Genomic DNA, 19,898 nt, shown 5'->3' on the forward strand with positions numbered 1-19,898 from the left:
AGTATACTATATATTAGAGTGCATAGGCAACAACAGCTGCACAGCAGTTATTATTATGACAATAAAATGGAGGACATAAGTCTAAGAATGCTGTTAGTCTGCTAACGTAACGTGAATAGGTGTAACTACTTTACTTGGACCTTGTAATCTGCAGAGTTGTCTGTATAAGTTGATGTTTACTTTATACATTTTCAGTGGTACAGGCGTGATAGGAGGAGCAGATATTGGCACTCAAGCCTGTCAATGTGGAAAAAAAACATATATAAGTCGCTCCGGAGTACAAGTCACAGGACCAGCCAAACCATGAAAAAGTGCAACTTATAGTCCCGAATATACAGTAATTATCCCCATGTTGAAACTCTTACTGTTGCACAGTCACCTCCCTTAAAAAAACTCACTGTAAACCAGGAGCTTTCAATGTGTGGCACCGGGGCCATTTTTGGACCACAGCTTGTTCTTTACTGGCTCACACATTCTAAAAGTAAAAGTTATTATGATTTAAATATAATACTACACCAGTAGTGGTTAGCGCGCAGGCCACACAGTTTGCATGTTCTCCCCGTGCATGAGTGGGTTTTCTCCGGGTACTCCGGTTTCCTCCCACATTCCAAAAACATGCTAGGTTAATTAGTGACTCCAAATTGTCCATAGGTATAAATGTGAGTGTGAATGGTTGTTTGTCTATATGTGCCCTGTGATTGGCTGGCAACCAGTCCAGGGCGTACCCTGCCTCTCGCCCGAAGACAGCTGGGATAGGCTCCAGCATGCCCACGACCCTGGTTGAGGATACGCGTTATAGAAAATGGATGAATAGATTACACTAGTTACTTTGTCACCTATAACAAACCTTATTTTACCATCGCTTGGATTTGTCTTCAAATCTTTGATTTGTCTGTATGCTATATCAAAATTTATTTTTTTTTATTTGATAATGTTATTTATTGGAGAATTATCCGCCCACAAATTTTCAAAATTATTCAATAAAAGGTTAACAAAAAAAATTATGTACCGAAACTAGACCAAAACCATAGGCTAAATACCAAGATGCGGACCGTATGTGTTACCTGTACCGTTGCACCCCTAGTACGCACGTGCATTATCAGAAGATGCAAATCAACCACCAAGACAGTGCGACCAAGCTCATACACATAAAAAGCTAATGTCAGCCAAGTCTTATCTGAAAGGCAAAGTTAAGCAGTTGAATGAGACAAAGCAACAGTCCCTTCATGTTCAGTTGACGACCCAAACAGCTCAATGCTACTTATGATGTCTGTCATAGCAAACCATGCTACGAGGCGGCTTTGGCGGACCATGCAATTGTTTGGAAACGTATTCAGTTTCAGCACTCGACATGCCGCGGTGAGCGTGATGAGTGTGATTTGACCTTTCAGTCGTGCCGGATGTGGTTATGATTACCTTTCATCCTGTCCTGACATGCCCACTCCCTCCTAATCCACCAGCCCCCACCACTGCTGTTGAATCTACTCGCACTCAATATTTGTTTGAAGAGTTTTTTTTAATAGGCTACTAATCAAACACACACACACACACTGTTTGCTAAAAACACACGCAGCATATACATACAAGTATTGAATATATTTCTGACTGGGCGGTTGTCAAGGCAACCGCAGAGCACCACCTATCGTTTTAATTAAAGCATTTATTCCCATCACAGCCGCTGATCCCGATATAATTTAACTTCACTTTGAGACCAAGAAGTAGTATGTGTGTGGTGAATGGTGTGGTGATGCTGAAGAGGCAGAGAGCAGAGATGAGAGAAGGGTTCTCACCATAGGCACCGCCTGTACTCCACTCAGGGAGCCTTCTGAGAGCTGCCAATCAATCAACATTTAATAAAAGTCCTGCTGCTTCAGTGAGGAGGAAAGGTCAAAGTCATGAGGGAGAAGGGGCAGAGTCGGCATTTGGCTTCCTGTGGGGAATCTCGCCACCATGAACCATATCAAGGCTAACTTTGCGCCATAGAGGCTTATTTTTATGTGGAATATGTAGTTTAGATGAACACAAAGCAGTCATATGGGGCTGACATGTTACATTTCTTTCAAGGAAGTTATGATTCAGCATGATGAATTCTGCCTAGCAACAAGTGCAGTATATGACTCAGCAACTTTGATACTGTATGTATTATAAAAAAATCTGTATGATGCTTGTAAATTTTGATTTCAAAATTATTTGTGCTCTCTGTGCACACACATAAACTCAAGTATGCTCATATTGAGAAAATCACTGACTGAATAGCTGACTTACCATCAAGAGCTGAGGGTCCGGGGTTCTTATTCTCCTCAGCGAGCATGACCTCCTCTGGAAAGCAACAAGTTTAAATAAGTAACTGATATGTTTCCAAAATCAAACTAATTATTTTATAACCACTGATTTAAAAAAAAAAATGTATTTAAAATGGGCGGCACGGCGGCCTAGTGGTTAGTGGGCAGACCTCACAGCTGGGAGACCAGGGTTCAATTCCACCCTCGGCCATCTCTGTGTGGAGTTTGCATGTTCTCCCCGTGCATGCGTGGGTTTTCTCCGGGTACTCTGGTTTCCTCCCACATTCCAAAAACATGCTAGGTTAATTGGCGACTCCATAGAATTGTCCATAGAATATGAATGTGAGTGTGAATGGTTGTTTGTCTATATGTGCCGTGTGATTGGCTGGCGACAGGATGTACCCCGCCTCTCGCCCGAAGACAGCTGGGATAGGCTCCAGCATCCCCACCACCCTCGTGAGGAAAAAGTGGTAGAAAATGAATGAATGAATGAATGTATTTAACATGTAAAGTGTATGTTCATTACCAAAAAACGCTAAGTGAAGGCAAAGCGGCTGGGAAGTAACCGGCATGCGCAAAAGCATGACATCACACCCATTTTTGTAAAGATTGCTGCAGTGTGTGTGTGCTCCTCGGACAGTTTTGTAGTCAAAAGAATAACTCAGAGAAGAGACAGTGTGACAGCACCTGCCCTGTCGATCCACGCCCGGTAACCGTTGAGTTCTCGCTCAATCTGCTGCTGGCGCCTCAATTTCATGAAGGCCCTGCGGTTTTCTACCCTCTCCCTCTCTTTGGCAAACTCCCTGCATGAAAAAAGGACAAAAGTATTTGGAAGAGACAAGGTTTAGGGTTAGATAGAAAAGTTAGGTTCTGCAGCGAAGCCAAAAAAAATACACAAAAAGGGTGTACCCAGAGAGGACTCCCAGCACCAGGTTCAGGACAAAGAAGGACCCGATGATGATGAGCGGGATGAAGTAGAGCCAGTTCCAACTGGGACCCAAGGCATCATCGGTCTAAACACAAATCAAACATGGTTTCTGGTTTTAGAAGGCAGCATTTCATTGGACAGCAATGTTACCGTCATTGACAGTCAAATATTGAACCGTGCTGCAAGTGGTTTTAAGTCAGGGAGGTTATAAAAATGTCAAACCGTGTTGACATAACACTCTGCAGTTTCATCTCTGTCTACATCTAAGATAGCCTGAGAGAGAGAGAGAGAAAGATGCAGGGCTCGCACACACCCACTCATCCAAAATCACTTCCATCATCAGCACCCAGCTTAAGACAAACGGCAGTAGAATACGATATATAGTGAGCCTCACATTGTAGAGCACAGTGGTCCATCCCTCCATAGTGATGCACTGGAAGACGGTGAGAACAGCAAACAGGATGTTGTCAAACTGAGTGATGCCATCATTCGGACCGATCCAAGTGTCGCTGCAGGTGTATTTGGACGGACACTGACGAATGCCACACGGGAACTCAAGCTCCGTGGGGTCCACCGTCTCGTTTTCTGGAAAGATAGATGCAAAGTGTTGTTCTCAGCAATGAACATAACATCAGTACAAACATTACTTAAAATGCTGTGTGTTGTATAAACATTACAATACCTAGTTTTCTGCATAAGTGACAAATAAAGTCATATTTTGCAACATTGCCGATACTGGTTATCAGTGGAGGATGGGTGAATGCTGAGAGTCAGGCATTCATGCTGCAGTGCATCAACCATACTGTGTAGAGTAATTGCAGTAACAAATTTAGTTTGAATTTTAATCATCAATCTCTTGGACACAAGAAATTATTAAATGACTAATCGTATTCACTCACTTTGTCACAGCACTGTTCGGCTGTAGTGTTTTTATATCCTTATTAAAACATACTGCTTCTGTTGTTAGTGTTACTGATTTACTCCACCATCCATAATGCCGCCATAACAATTATACAATTATGATTGCTAGCAAATATGAAACATGGCAGTGGTGCACAAAGGAGATTGATTGACAATGGTCCCCAGCCATTTGAGAACTCAGAACACAAAGAGTTGGTTCTCCCTTAGCCAATCAGGACTGCGGCTGGTAACACATACTGAGGCGAACCGGACATGTCTTCCCCTCTCACATTGGTATACAACACTCTACTGGTAGCAGAAGTAAATATAATAATACACATAGAATATAGCACCGATTGAACACTCTAATACACCACAAGGATGCAGAACATAGTACATGTTCATACGCTGTTAAAAAAATGTACAAAAGGTAAACCACAATGTAGCGAGGGAACACTCTAATCCCCATAATTCAAAAGCTTGGCACTTCATGTTTAGCCCATCAAATTGCTTTGACTTGCTTCTATTTGTAGTGCTTATTGTAGCAGTGTTGCTTTTTATTGCAAAGCCACCACAGCTGGTCTGGTTTCATCCAATTTCACGCATGACAATGGAGCTACATCCTAAAATCCTGCGCAAATATCGCTACCAGAAGGGCAAACATATATAATGCACAAAATGATGCCGTCATGAAAAAGCTCAGTCATGCTGTTTATTGCAAGGAATTCTAAAATTACTTCTTCCTTTTTTTCCCAAACATGTGCAATAATCATGACTTCTGCCACAACAAATTGCTCCCTTTTGTGTCTTTCATTCCATCAGGTTATGGAAGAAGAATAGTCAATTTCTTTTTTTTTTTTCTTCATCACCACTGCTGGCTTCCCTTTAAAATGTATGCAGCATGATTCATTTTTTTTTAATTTAAAAACGGGTGACATTATAGATAGACATAGACTCCCTTTATTGTCATTGCACAAAAACACAGTAGTGAAATTGCCAACGAAATGTCGTTGCCTGGCTCCCATATAATAACAGACACAAAAGAAGATAAGTAATAATAAATAATAATAATAATAATAATAATGTGGAGAATAAATAGATAGAATAGACACCAAATATGAACAACATAATGTAAAGTGCAGCGTGAACAGTAAATTGCCCAAATAATTTAAATAATTTAAATAGACAATAATAATGTAAGTAAGGTAGAGGGGCTTATTTGGCATTCAGCAGTCTGATGGCCAGGGGGGAGTAGCTGTCTCTGAACCTGGTTAGCTCTCAATGGGAAATGCCTTTTGGGATGTGTCTTAATGCGTGGTTACCGTAAAAATGATGCATGAGAGGACATGCGTACACTCACTTATTAGCCATTCATTGGGTACAACTATACAATGCATTCAGGGGTAGGCATACATATACATTAGGGTGCATCAAAAAAACAATTATTGAATTTTGATATGGCTGGGTACTAAAAGTGTTCCAATATATGCAGAAACAACACATACAAAATATTTTTCCAATACATGATTATTTAGGGGTGCCACCATACATCTGTTTTTGTGGAATAAAGTGGTGAACAGTTCAATGGTCGCCGTGGAGATCTGAGGTGATCTTTATGTTTTTGTTGGTATTTATACTCCAATTATATATTACTAGCGAATGTGCAGTTTTGTCTTTGTAATCATATTTATAGGTATTTAGTGCTCATTGCTTCTCCTGTAGCTAACATTAGCTAGCTACAGTTTGCTAATGACAGTTAGCTAATAGCTGAGCAAGCATAACATCAACAACAGTAATATAGAGTAGACAGTATTGCTGATGCCTCATATTTATTGAGAGTAGTACTGTAGTCCTACATAATCTGATATACACTTGTCCATTTATTATTTTAGGCACTGTGCAGCTCAACCCACCAGCTCTCCTAAGATGCTGCCCTCAACAACTAGTTCCTTTCAGACTAGCAGTCGCAGCTTGGTCTTTGGTCTGGGCCCCCTTTGATAACCCTATAGAAAATGATGCTGTATAGAAGTTCATTGTACTCAACATTTCCAGGTCAACTTTTTGGCAATTGCACATTAGAAATTGCACATTTTCTGAAATTTTACAAAAGTTTATGTGTGAGGTGGCACGCCTAAATCTCAATGGATTTCCTCAAAACTTTGCAAAAGACATTTTTATGTTCATTGGAAAAAAATGGAATGCCAGCCAAATTGATATTATGAATTTAAAATTGGCCATTCAAATTTGATGCACCCTAATATACGTATATGCTTGTCTGTATTATATTCCATTAATTCAATAAAACATACGTAGTATTCCAGTCTGTGGCTTGCAGGTGTTGTGCAGTTTGCCGCTGTAAAACTCCAAACCGATGATGGCAAACATGAGGATTGCAAAAAATAGCAGTAGGCCAATCTGCAGCAGTGGAACCATGGCCTTCATTATAGACTTCAGGACTATCTGTAGACCTAAAAAAAAAGCACAAACACAGTGATCCATTGAAGATGGGTTAGGGGAAGCCATGCTTGATACTCACTGGGGATGCCCGAGACCAGTTTGAGGGGTCGCAGCACTCGCACCGCCCTTAGAGTCCTCAGGTCCACTGAGATGTTCATATGAGCGCCGGCTGCAGCCAGAATTCTAAACAACAAGCAAACAAGAAACATGTATGAGCATGTGTATGCTGTGATTTGATGCCTTGCAGGATTGCTTGTTTGTTTTTTTTTTTCCTGGTTGTTTTTGGCCGTGTCCCTGCATGTGGGAGGACACGCTGTGACAACTGCTAGTTAAAAGGAGAACAAAGAAAGAAGCTGCATCATGGGAAGGCAGGAAACCCGCAACCTGAAGCAACATGGGAGTCACATTCATACACACAGACGGTAACTATTTAATGATTCATACAGACGACATTCCTCACATGACTATCAGTGACTCATTATATTCTTTCAAGGGATGAAAACTTGGATATACTTTAGAGTAGTCAGTGTACAGGTTGTTACAGCATCCAAATTAGGTCCAAGTGTCAATACTCGGTACAAGCACCATTGTTGTCAATCACTGCTTCAATCCTCATTGGTGTGGAATTTGTCACAGCATTTCCATGATGACAGCATTGGTGGAGTGGGTGAACGTTTGACACCTTCAGCTTTTCCACCTACCTGCCGCTTAAGGATGCTCCACAGGTGGTTCATTGGGTTCAGGCCACTCCATACTTTCACCCTCTGCTTCCTCAGAAATGAACTTGTCATCTCTGAGGTGTATTTGGGCTCATTTGTCATGTACCAAGTGACAGGTTGTGTCTTTAGTTTTGTTCATTCATTCATTTTCTACCGGTTATCCTCACAAGGTTTGTGGGCGTGCTGGAGCCTATGCCAGCTGTCTTCGGGCGAGAGACGGGGTACACCCTGGACTGGTCACCAGCCAATCACAGGGCACATATAGACAAACAACCATTCACACTCACATTCATATTTGGAGTCGCCAATTAACCTAGCATGTTTTTGGAATGTGGGAGGAAACCGGAGTACCCGGAGAAAACCCATGCACGGAGAGAACATGCAAACTCCACACAGAGGTGCCAGAGCGAGGAATCGAACTCCGGTCTCCTAGCTGTGTGGCCCAAGTAACTCGCCCAGGTAACGAAGTAGTACCTATTATAGTACATAGTAGGTAACACAATAGTTGATTTAATTAAAGAAGAGAAAGGGGGGAGTGAGAATACATGGGGCTGAAATAAGTTAGATGGGGTGTGAAGGATAGAAATAGCTCATCATCATCACCACCACAAATATAGAAATTGAATTATCCTCACAAGCTTCACACATCTAACTCTCTCCCAGTGGAGTTCCCCTCTTTTCAGTCTCATTTGTTCCTCAACTCTTAATCCCCCTATTGCTTTTTTTTTTTCTTCAACTCCAACCACTCCAATTTGTTGTCGTGTCATCTGACACATACTCCATCTTTTCTTCAGATCATTAACCAGTTGAGGCTGCTCTTTGGTTGTAATGACGACAAAGGGAGGATAGTTCTAAAAATGTCATGTTTAGTTCACTGTCATCTCCTGGTCTGGGTGGGTCCTACTTAGCAGTGGAAGTGAGATGCTGTGTATGTATTATATCCGCTATGTATCTGTTATCTGTTTTCTATACTCATTAGGTCATTAGGATTAGGGGGGATGCATCTGTTATATTATATATTATATTATATGTGTTGGAGAGTCAGAAGTAAACCAAAAAACTGTGACAGCTTTGTTGTCTGGAGCCGAGAGTCTGGCAGCAGCGAGTGGCAGATGTAAATAAGCCAAGGGAGTAAAAACACACTGTTCAATTGGCACAAATGAATTATGTGGCCCACATGCTTGTGTCCGTTTCTCACTTGCAGGCTGATTATTTGTTTTCTGTGTTTTATTGTGTCAGACCAGTAGTAACAACAAACATGTAGGTAGGAAAAACAGGATGACACTATGAGATAATTATAATAATAATAATAAAATAGAAGTTACCCTCAGTCAAAAATATACTCTCACATACCACTTCATTGGGTGTAGCAACAAATCCAGTAAAAGAACTGCCACAAAATTTCAGCTTGATTAACACTTTCAGTTAGATTTTATAATTTAGCAATACATTTATAATTGTGTGTGGTTCCAGGCAGGATGGAACGGGTGGAGAAAAGTGTCAGGCGTGATGTGTGATAGAAGAGTTTCAGCTAAAATGAAAGGAAAGGTATACAAAACTGTGGTGACACCAGCCATGTTGTTTGGTCTAGAGCAGGGGTCTCAAACATTATTATTATTATATTTATTTATTACTGATTGATTGATTTTCTTTATTCTTGATTTGTTTATTTATTTTTCATCTTATTTTGTGTAGGAAAAAAAATTAAGATATTTGAGAAGAGTGGAATGTTTTATCAGAGCTTTTCTTGTAGAAAATTGGAACAAAAGCAAAGTTTATTCATTTTTCTGTTTTTAATAAATGCATTTTTTTTTTGTTTTTGGAAAACCTGATGCGGCCCAGCCTCGCCCAGACCCTAGCTCCAGTGGGCCCCAAGTAAATTGAGTTTGAGACCCCTGGTCTAGAGACAGTGGCACTGAGGAAAAGACAGGAAGCAGAACTGGAAGTAGCAGAGTTGAGGATGCTGAGGTTTTCATTGGGAGTGACCAGGATGGATAGGATCAGGAACGAGTACATCAGAGGGACATTACATGTTAGAAACCTTGGAGATAAAGTCAGAGAGGCCAGACTGAGATGGTTAGGACATGTCCAGAGGAGAGATAGTGAATATATTGGTAGAAGGATGCTGCGTTTAGAGCTGCCCGGTAGACCAAAGAGGAGATTTATGGATGTAGTGAAGGAGGACATGAGGGTAGTTGGTGTGAGAGAAGACAGGGTTGGATGGAGGAGATTAATTTGCTGTGCCGACTACTGAAGGGAAAAGCCCAAAGAGAAAGAAGAAGAATTTATTATTGTGGTTGTAGCCTGCAGCAACTTTACTGCATCATACAAAAAATTCCATGTATGTCTAAACTTCATGATATGTTCCCTGTATATGATGACCTTTCGTAATAGCGGGTTAATAATAAAGGTCAAGTAAAGGTCATCATTAGTGTTCCCACATAGACATTTGTGTACAAAGTGACCGCAATCAACTGGTGGGTCATGTCAGAAAATGTGTTTTGTGAGGTCACACTGACCTTTGATCACAAATCAATTCATTCCATCAAAGTGGATGTTTGGGTCAGATTGGAATATACTGTATTTCCTCTGTGATTATTATTATTACACACTTAGCATCACAGCAAAACAATTCAAAATGTATATAAATACATATAAATGATGAGTTAAAGGGATAAATGAACATTTGAGGTTATGTTTATCTTCACTGAACATGTGTTGTTGCCAAGGACAGGATGTGGCGGCAAGTACCACCTTATTATTTTTTTCTTGAATTCAATAGTGTTTCTCACCTCAAGTCTCTGCTTTTCTTTTGATCATGGCTGCAAAAGAACCCACAATGGAGACACGGTAAGTTGCAAATGGCAGCATCGAGTGAGAAAAGAAGGTGAGAAACACTATTGAACTCTATCCGCCATCCTCCAAAATAACAACATTCGTCCCGGAGCTGCAATGTTGATCAAAGACTACCACAAGAATTTGGGAGTACACAGTAAACAAATCCTGACCTTAAGCTAAATTGATCAATTGACATAAAAATGTATAATTTTAACACAAGGCTTATTCCTACCCATTCAAACTCTCCTGCTAGCTTGAAGTTTACTTTTTCCTCCAAGAATATTGGAAATAAAAGTAACTATTGGTATTATTAGGTAACAGTCATCTCCAGAACCCTGTCTTTTCAATTGCCACTGTTCACTCTCAACAGAAGCTAACAATCTAAATGCATAGAAGCACAATCATTTGATTGGTTAAGATTAAGCTCGGCTGTGTTAAACCCTCTCACGCCTTCTCTCCTCCCTCTTTTACACTCTTTGCGCCGGTGGGAGGGACAGGGGGCGTTGGTGCGCCGTGCTGTGCAAGAGTGCGTTGCTCACAAAAAATTGCAAAATGCACTGGCCACACCCCATTGGCGCGTCGTAGGCTACGTCTGGTCTACGAAAATAGAGCCCCGTGTAGGGAAGTTTAATGTCAAGCACCTCTCTGCCTGGGTCAGTAGCTGGGATTGGAGAGTAAACAGCACTGTCATATTTAGCAATCACTGTCATATTTAGCAATCATATTTATTTATTTAACAACCCAATACAATACACTCATATGTGACTTTACTCATCTGTATACACCAGTCATTATTTGCACTATGACCCATTTATCATTGCACTAAAATTAATATATCTGCAATATGTCTGCTCCTGCATATGCTCCTGTGCAATACTATGTGTATATTTTGGATATCTTGTATTATCTTGTATATATCTTGTTAAATTGTCTTTTTTACTCTACTTTTATATACTTTTTTTAAACTTGACTACTGCACTGAAAGGAGAGGCTCTCCAATCTCGTTGTACATCTTGTATAATGACAATAAAGGCCATTACATTCCATACTGCAACTGGTAGTCTTCATTGTGGGTGGAATTCTCTCATGTAACAAAATGTGAGCTTTCGCTTTATATCACAATCTTCTCTATCAGATATCGAGATATCTCGCTGTGGGTTGGACGGACAACACGTTAAGTTCACACTCAATGTCCTTCTCCTCCCACTCAAGCTTGAAGTCACCCATAAACATACCCTTGTGGTTGTATAGCAAGCCAATAGCACTGATGCAAGATAAATTCACTGACATGGAGTCATTACAATTTTTTTTTTTACTCACTGAAAATGGCTCTGCCACCCACTTTTGGATCATGACCCACCAGTTGAGAATCACTGATTTACATGAACTTCATTTCCCTCAAGGGATAAATATAGTGTAGTATGTCCAGCGCTAAGATGGATGAGCTTGCTATGCATTCATAAAAGTGAAACACTGGTGAGCCGGTTCCAGCTGTCAGCCATGACATGTGAAGAACTGTGGCGGCTCCTCACAGCGTGACAAAGCTGCTGTGACAACTGTCAGGCCATGATAGTGACAACGTTGTGACTCGTGTGCCGTGTCACTGTCAAGCTACTGACCGATCACAATGTTACAGTCGGTACAGCAGCAAAATTGAATCATATCCAGTACAAAGAGCTATATTCAAAACTTTCTTTTTACAGTACACTAATTGAACACTTGTGGGATCATTTTGTGCTCGACTTGCACCAAGTGTGTAATGACATGACAGAAGATCCAGTCCAAGAGCTATGAATTACGGCATAGTCCAGTATATACAGGCTGTATGAATCCTATCAAAAGTTGAATTACAACAGTGGCCTTTTTGGCCCACAGTGTGGGCTGGGTGGGGTGGTGCTTTGACAGAATAAGAAACCACAGTTTGGCTGAAATGAACCGCCACCCTCACATCCTTGCTTCATTCCTTTTAGATTCCTCTCACACACACTCAACCTGTGTTCACACGTTATTTTAAAGTTGTTATGCAAAACAAACGTCATCGTGTAGTGTGTCATCAGGTCAAAAATACATTGACTTGCATGCTGGGTTGCTGGGAAAAAGGGAAATAAATATGTCTGGGTTTTCTGTGATGCAAAAAGAGGCCCAATTACATCAAAATGTAAATGGCAGCGTCAGTAAATTATTGTGATTTACAACTAACTCTTACTTGTAAGAATTCATAAGGTCCTTTATGAGCTTATATAAACTTAAGGGATCCCTTTCAACTGTAAATAATGTGTGAGTCCTTAAATCTCCTTCAAATTGAAGAGTTGTTTGCAACAAAGGTTCATCGGCATTGTGCACAACTCTGAACACTGATGCTAAAGCTAAAGCCAGGGCTCTACATTAAAAACAAAAATGACTTGCCCATGGGGAATCCTTAAGGTGAGAACTACTTGCCCGAACTTGCCACATGTAAAATGAAAAGACTGCCATCATGATATCATCTAATTTTTGTGGCATCACATGAGAATCTCAAATAAAGACTAAATGATTAGCATTTCTTGTGGTTGTTTTCCTACATAGGTCATGACGTTGCATGGAAATCTGGATTGTCAAGATACTTCTAGGCACTTTGCCTTTTATAAGTTGTGCACCACAATGAAACATTATTGAATAGACACATTTGTGTTTTAATCCAGAAAAAAATGCTCAGTGGTCAAACAATAATTTGTGTAGCAAAGGTGAGAAAAATCCACAGAGAAATGGAATTTTGTAGCTTGTGCAAAATCAGCACTTGGTATTGGATCTAATAGGTGGTGTTTCATTGTGACCACTTCAAATTGTCACAGCAATGTGATTCACTCACCTTTGCCATCATTTGATTTGCTGTCGCTAATAAAATACTTGTTTAGGGGGCACTGGTTCATCACTTTTTGGTGTTTTCCTTCAGAAGTTGTTGAAGAATTAAAATGTGGGCATGGACTCCATGATAGATGTTTTTGTAGTCAAACCATCGCTGATTGGTTGATCGCGAACAAGAACGGGTGTGGGTAAAACGCAGACTGTGGACTCCGGACTGCGGTCTAAATAAACGATACTGATTGGTCCATTTCAAGATTTGCAAGAATTGGTTTGCAAATTACCACCACAAATTACGCAGTCCGTGTTTTACCAACACCCAACAAGAACCGCTTTTAAAAAACTCTTGGCAGTATGGCATGCCAAAGTGCACTTGCCCGACTGGAATATCACTGATTGGATTTACTTGCCCGAATTTTTTTAACTTGCCCCGTTAACTTGCACATCGTTATTGTCGAGCCTTGTAAAGCTGATACCATATGGGCGACAACCATAATTATGTAGAAACAATATACAGTTGAGGCGGCACGGTGGTCTAGGGGTTAGCGCGCAGACCTCACAGCTAGGAGACCAGGGTTCAATCCCACCCTCGGGCATCTCTGTGTGGAGTTTGCATGTTCTCCCCGTGCATGCGTGGGTTTTCTCCGGGTACTCCGGTTTCCTCCCACATTCCAAAAACATGCTAGGTTAATTGGCCACTCCAAATTGTCCATAGGTATGAATGTGAGTGTGAATGGTTGTTTGTCTATATGTGCCCTGTGATTGGCTGGCGACCAGTCTAGGGTGTACCCCGCCTTACGCCCGAAGACAGCTGGGATAGGCTCCAGCACCCCCCGCGACCCTTGTGAGGAAAAGCGGTAGAAAATGAATGAATGAATATACAGTTGATTTAAAGAAGTATTCAAATGACAATGTAATGTGAATTCACATTGGGATTGCTTTTATCTCACTGCAGCACTCCATCCTCTCTGATCACAACCAGACAACACTGACGAGACATGAATGCCCTGCAAGGTCTTTGTTTCATGTCCCACTCAACCTCTTTATAATGGGGGGGCAAACAGGGACAAAGAGAGGAGCGTCTTAGACTATCAATTTCCTCAACAGCACCTCAACCAGCATTCATTGACTTCATTCTGGATAACATTGCTTTCTTTGCTTTAGTCTATTTACTTTCAATCATGTTGGGAGGTTGAGGCAAGATAAGTGCGGACTAACACTGCGCCAGGAATGCCAGAGACAGCCTGACCTACGGTGGGGTCCTCTGTCACCACGGCAACAGCTCATGTGGACATATGCACTCCCTGCTGCAGGCTGGCTATGTCATCAATTGATCAGACAACAGAGGGGAAATACAATTGGAGAAGACGGCTCTCTTCTTTGTGTGTGTGTGTGTGTGTGTCAGTGTTACAGGTGTACGTGTGCCAAGCTGACAGAAGGTGTTGTTGGATAAAAGTCATGTAGTAGTGCTCCATTTGGCACACATACATCACAAAAAACATACACAAGATACGTACCTATGCCACCTACTGTAACTACAACATCACTTAATAAAATGGCTTCCATCTTCATAACATAAATCAATAAGAATATCATGTGCAGCTTTGCTTTAGAGCAATTTACAGTCTTTCCGGTTTTGCACATGGGGAGACATAAGTGTGGCTTAAACCAGTGATGGGCGTCTCCTTCTGCCAACAATTGCCATTGTAATAACGGGTTTTCCTTTAACATGGACGCAGAGATGCCAATTATCATGTCCAATCAGGCAGACGCATTTTCCTCATTTCCTCCAGCTTAACCTCAATATTTTGTCCCCTTTCTTTGCGTCTACAGTGGAACCTCAGTTTTCGTTATTAATCCGTTCCAAAAGATCAAGTGCTAGAAGTTCTTTCCTGAAATCACTAGTGTTTCGAACCTTCTTTATCAAAGTTGTGGCATATCCTACTTTTATGAAGCAACAACACAGGTTCCTCTCAGAAATACACAGTATGCTTGAACGTCTCATCAGCGCAAAGCACAATGCTTGGGAAGTGCACATATGGAGTTCTTCATCAGTCTGCTTGTGTTCCATGAACAAATAAACCACCCGCACACACGTAATAAAGATGATTAATGGATTCCCTGGCCGGAATCTATCTATAGTGTCTCAACTTGAAAAGTGGGTCACCACTGTGTGGATGCATTTTTTGGTCACTCAACTAGTTTGTCAGACCACACAGTTTGGCTGTAGGATACAAGGGACAGTGTATGAAAACCGAGACATATTTGTGGCAATGATATTAACTGAACTGTTTGTTTCTGAGTGTCGTCTGTATTTATTCATATTTCATACCTCCCCATCACACTTCATCTGTGAAATACAGAGACACCCCTTAACAAAGACACCGCTCTAATTATGAACACTACACTATTTGTGTGTGGTTGTTTAACGAACATAAACACATAGTGTGCCCAGCCTTATAATGGTCAGGTGGTTTGGAGTAGCTCACAAAAAGTCAAAGAATATTTGCTTCAACTATTAGTAGCTTTATGCCTTTACATACAGTGGTACCTCGGTTAACATCTACCTTGGTTAACATGTTTTTTTCAATGTTGCCTTGCCTTACATTAGCTGGCTTATTTAGTGTCCACAATACCATCGAGTTTGTTTACGCTGTCATTTTGGAATGAATGCACAAGATGAAATCTCAAAATAATTTTAGGATCATAGGTGATATCACCGGGCGGCACGGCGGTCGAGTGGTTAGCACACAGACCTCACAGCTAGGAGGATCAGGGTTCGACTCCACCCTCGGCCATCTCTGTGTGGAGTTTGCATGTTGTCCCTGTGCATGCGTGGGTTTTCTCCGGGTACTCCGGTTTCCTCCCACATTCCAAAAACATGCTAGGTTAATTGGTGACTCCAAATTGTCCATAGGTATGAATGTGAGTGTGAATGGTTGTTTGTCTATATGTGCCCTGTGATTGGCTGGCGACCAGTCCAGGGTGTACCCTGCCTCTCGCCCCAAGACAGCTGGGATAGACTCCAGCACCCCCGCGACCCTCGTGAGGAAAAAGCGGTAGAAAATGAATGAATGAATGAATGAAGGTGATATCATCATAGGTGATACTGCGGGTGCCAATTCAGGACCTTTCTAAAGAGATTCACAACATAACATACACATGCACCGCACAAAAAAGAAAGACTATGGATGGATGGATGTGTCAGCCAAGACCGTCCCTCAATATCCTACTTATTCATAAAGAAATTCTCATAAGAGACTCTTTTAAAACTAGTAGTCAATTAAATGTTGTGGTTGTATGAGAGATTCGCCATCTAATTACTATCTGACTCCACGGGCAGTTCACCTTATATCATCAGCATCTCATAAACTCCATTCAGTCTGTAATGAGGCTGCCTACTTCTAGAGCTATACTCCATACTCCATAGCTCTATATAGTCCCTCTGATTCATTTTAGTTGTCAGGCATGTTGTGGTAAAATGATTTGGGATTGGATTATTTTCCCATGTCATCACCTTGTCCACAAGAAAACACATCAATAAGTGCTCCTCATACATGCACTGGAAGTCTGATTCCAACATGCCCCCCCCCTCCCCAGGAGAGCCTCTGTGGGTTTGTTCCTTTCGCCGTCTGCAGCCGGGCAGGCAGCTGTCATTACAAAAATCCATCAACATCTGTCCGTCTCACTGTGTTTTAATTAAGCTTCTAATTTTGGACCAAGAGTAACTTTGTGTGCCCTGAAGGCATTGTCACATTGTCAATTGATCAAATACAAGTGAGCATCCCCTAACCCGGCTCCCCTCCTCTTCACCATCCTTTCCTTTCCTGAAGCGACGGGGAAGCATCCTCATGCCTGAGTCTGAATGGGACTCAACAATAACCCAAGAATTCTGAATATAACCTATAGAATTCTCGAACAAAGGCCGTCACATTCCCGTCGTGCTTTTTCAGCGCAGTGAATTATTGAATATTTCCTTTGTGTGCACAAGTGTGGGTTTATGAGGTTCTGCTGCCTCATCAAACGCTTGTTTGAAACCATAAAGCGTCTTCTAGTGCCCTTGTGGACGGTTGCATACGGTTTTTGTATTCCAAAAACATGCTAGGTTAGTTGGTGACTCCAAATTGTCCATAGGTATGAATGTGAGTGTGAATGGTTGTTTGTCTATATGTGCCCTGTGATTGGCTGGCGACCAGTCCAGGGTGTACCCCGCCTCTCGCCTGAAGACAGCTGGGATAGGCTCCAGCATGCCCACGACCCTCGGTAAGCGGTACAGAAAATGGATGGATAGTTTATACTGAATCAACAGCCAATTAATGCAGTCAATGGTTACTTCATTGCTTCAATTAATCACATTTACTCAGCAATCCATTCCACATCGTTGGCAAAATTCTTACAACGCCATCCCAACATCTCCAAATATGATACAAATATTGAAGTGAATCCCACCCAACATCACAAATCCAGCAGACATGTTGTTGTGAAAAGACTGTTTGGCCCCCACATTACTATATTTGGGCTGCACAGCGGTCGAGTGGTTAGCGAGCAGGCCACACAGGTAGGAGACCCAAGTTCAATTCCACCCTCGGCCCTCACTGTGTGGAGTTTGCATGTTCCCCCCGTGCATGCGTGGGTTTTCTCCGGGTACTCCGGTTTCCTCCCACATTCCAAAAACATGCTAGGTTAATTGGCGACTCCAAATTGTCCATAGGTATGAATGTGAGTGTGAATGGTTGTTTGTCTATATGTGCCCTGTGATTGGCTGGCGACCAGTCCAGGGTGTACCACGCCTCTCGCCCGAAGACAGCTGGGATAGGCTCCAGCACCCCCTGCGACCCTCGTGAGGATAAGCGCTAGAAAATGAATTAATGAATGAATGGCTTAACTCGTTCTTGTGAACCCAATATCATGTATCGTCTTGTTTCGTGAGATGCAATTATAAATGATGATAATAATGATAATGATATAAATTATTATTGTATTCAGTAATATAGAGTCATAATTATTTAACTTTTTTCTACTTTTTTACAATTTTCAATCTTGAGCCTCGTGAGGATAAGCATTAGAAAATGAATGAATGAATGAATACTATATTTGTCTTCAACGTAGTGTAGCTCGTTTTCCTATTATCCATCAATTACTGCAAATAAACTGTTTGACTCACCCACTGAGGACCACAATGAAATCCATGACGTTCCACCCATTTCTGAGGTAGGATCCTTTATGAAATACAAATCCGAGGGCGATGATCTTTATTCCCGCCTCCAAACAGAACATCCCGATGAAGTAGGGCTCAGTTTTCTCCTGTTGATACAAAATAAGCGAGAGGCTCTTAATAATCATCATATCAGATAGAAGTGAGGATTTTTAGCAGCTCCACAGTGTGTGTCCTGTCTCACCAATCTCTTTGACATGGGCGTTTTGTCCTCTCCTGGTAGATGCTGTTCCAGAGCAAGAACGATACAGTTGGCGATGATGGTGGCCAGGATCATGTACTCAAAAGGAGTGAGAGGATCTAATTAAGGAATTGTATTTTTGTTTTCATTTATGCAAAACATTATCACGTGCGCCCTGTGATTGACTGGCGACCAGTCCACGGTGTACCCCGCCTCTCGCCCGAAGACAGCTGGGATAGGCTCCAGCACCCCCGCGACCCTCGCGAGGAAAAAGCGGTAGAAAATGAATGAATGAATGAATTATTATGTGCCATTTGATACTGTTTCACCCCAAACTGTAAGCAGCAATAACCAGCATGCCGATTACGCTGGAGATGCTGCAGAATGAGGCCTTTTGGAGTTGTCATATAACTCCTTACAATTGTACCCAATCCGTCAATGCAGATGAGGCTCTGCAAGAGCTGAGAGAAAGGAGGTGCCGGAGAGAAAAGAGGGAAGAAAAGCAAGAGGAGAAAGTGATTGGGAAGGAGGAGAGAGTATGATGCTTACAAAACAAGTGAGGAGGAGGTGGAGGAGTAGGCAATGAGACGAAATTAGGCTGACAGAGGACAGATCGATATTGCGCGGCTGGTGATACCGGCGGGGTTACTTGGGGGCATGTGAGTTATGAAAGGTAGAATAAAAAAGAGCAAATCCAAATGTTAACACACAGCAGTGTTCACTTGAACCCGGGCTGCACTGTATATTAACTCAGGTGGGAGTTCACATTTGTGAGGAGACCACAAATTGTCTTAATGACACACTGTGATAACTGCATCAGCATGAGGCGCCATCTTGCCTCTTTATTGTATTTTTTACAAGCTTTTGCCTCATTCTAAAAAGAAAAATACAACCGTCATACCCCCAGACAGCAACCGGCGGATATGGAGAGAGGGGAGGGAAGGAGGTATCCACGGTAACAGGTTTCTCTTCCAGCAAAAAGTCAGCACTATGAGGCGGTTACTAGAACAGATTAGCTATACAAAACTACCATATTTTCTAGATTATAAAACGCTCCGGAGTATAAGTCGCACAAGGCCAAAAATGCATAATTAGGTGGAAAAAAAACATACATAAGTCGCACTGGAGTATAAGTCGCATTTTTTGCAGGTAATTTATTTTACAAACTTAACCAAAACAGACATTGCGTCATCTTGGAAGGCAAGTTCTCGCAATGAAATAATAGAAAACAGGCTGAATAGGTGTAAGATATGCTAACACAATGGTTATTCAGCTATACATAAAATAAACACGATCAGAAAAGGTGTCCAGTGTTTATGTAACATAAACGTTTTTTTCATTTATAAGTCGCTCTGGAGTATAAGTCGCAGGAACAGCCAACCTATAAAAAAAAGTGTGACTTATAGTCCGGAAAATACAGTATCTAGGAGGCAAAGGTGTCATCAATAGAAGCCCTGCAAGGGACATCAAACAAAATGTGACGTTGGCCTGTCTAAAAGGTGCAGACTCAACAAGTAATTCGCCAAAACCGCCTTGT

The 19,898-nt window shown here is 41.6% G+C and overlaps 1 protein-coding gene across 1 annotated transcript in view; it reads right to left on the bottom strand.

Moving 5' to 3' along the window:
- LOC131130166 (voltage-dependent R-type calcium channel subunit alpha-1E) overlaps positions 1-19,898 on the bottom strand; it is an 88,442-nt gene that overhangs the window by 37,228 nt on the left and 31,316 nt on the right. The window contains exons 4-12 of the mRNA XM_058074400.1: positions 18,365-18,470; positions 18,130-18,269; positions 6,647-6,750; positions 6,420-6,578; positions 3,605-3,795; positions 3,192-3,295; positions 2,970-3,085; positions 2,266-2,319; positions 1,791-1,832 (exon numbers count right to left, since the gene is read on the bottom strand). Of these exons, the coding sequence (XP_057930383.1) occupies positions 1,791-1,832; positions 2,266-2,319; positions 2,970-3,085; positions 3,192-3,295; positions 3,605-3,795; positions 6,420-6,578; positions 6,647-6,750; positions 18,130-18,269; positions 18,365-18,470 (1,016 nt within the window). The remainder of the gene's footprint in view (positions 1-1,790; positions 1,833-2,265; positions 2,320-2,969; positions 3,086-3,191; positions 3,296-3,604; positions 3,796-6,419; positions 6,579-6,646; positions 6,751-18,129; positions 18,270-18,364; positions 18,471-19,898) is intronic.

Source organism: Doryrhamphus excisus, chromosome 5, assembly GCF_030265055.1.
Source record: "Doryrhamphus excisus isolate RoL2022-K1 chromosome 5, RoL_Dexc_1.0, whole genome shotgun sequence".
In the NCBI taxonomy this organism is placed as follows: Eukaryota; Metazoa; Chordata; class Actinopteri; order Syngnathiformes; family Syngnathidae; genus Doryrhamphus; species Doryrhamphus excisus.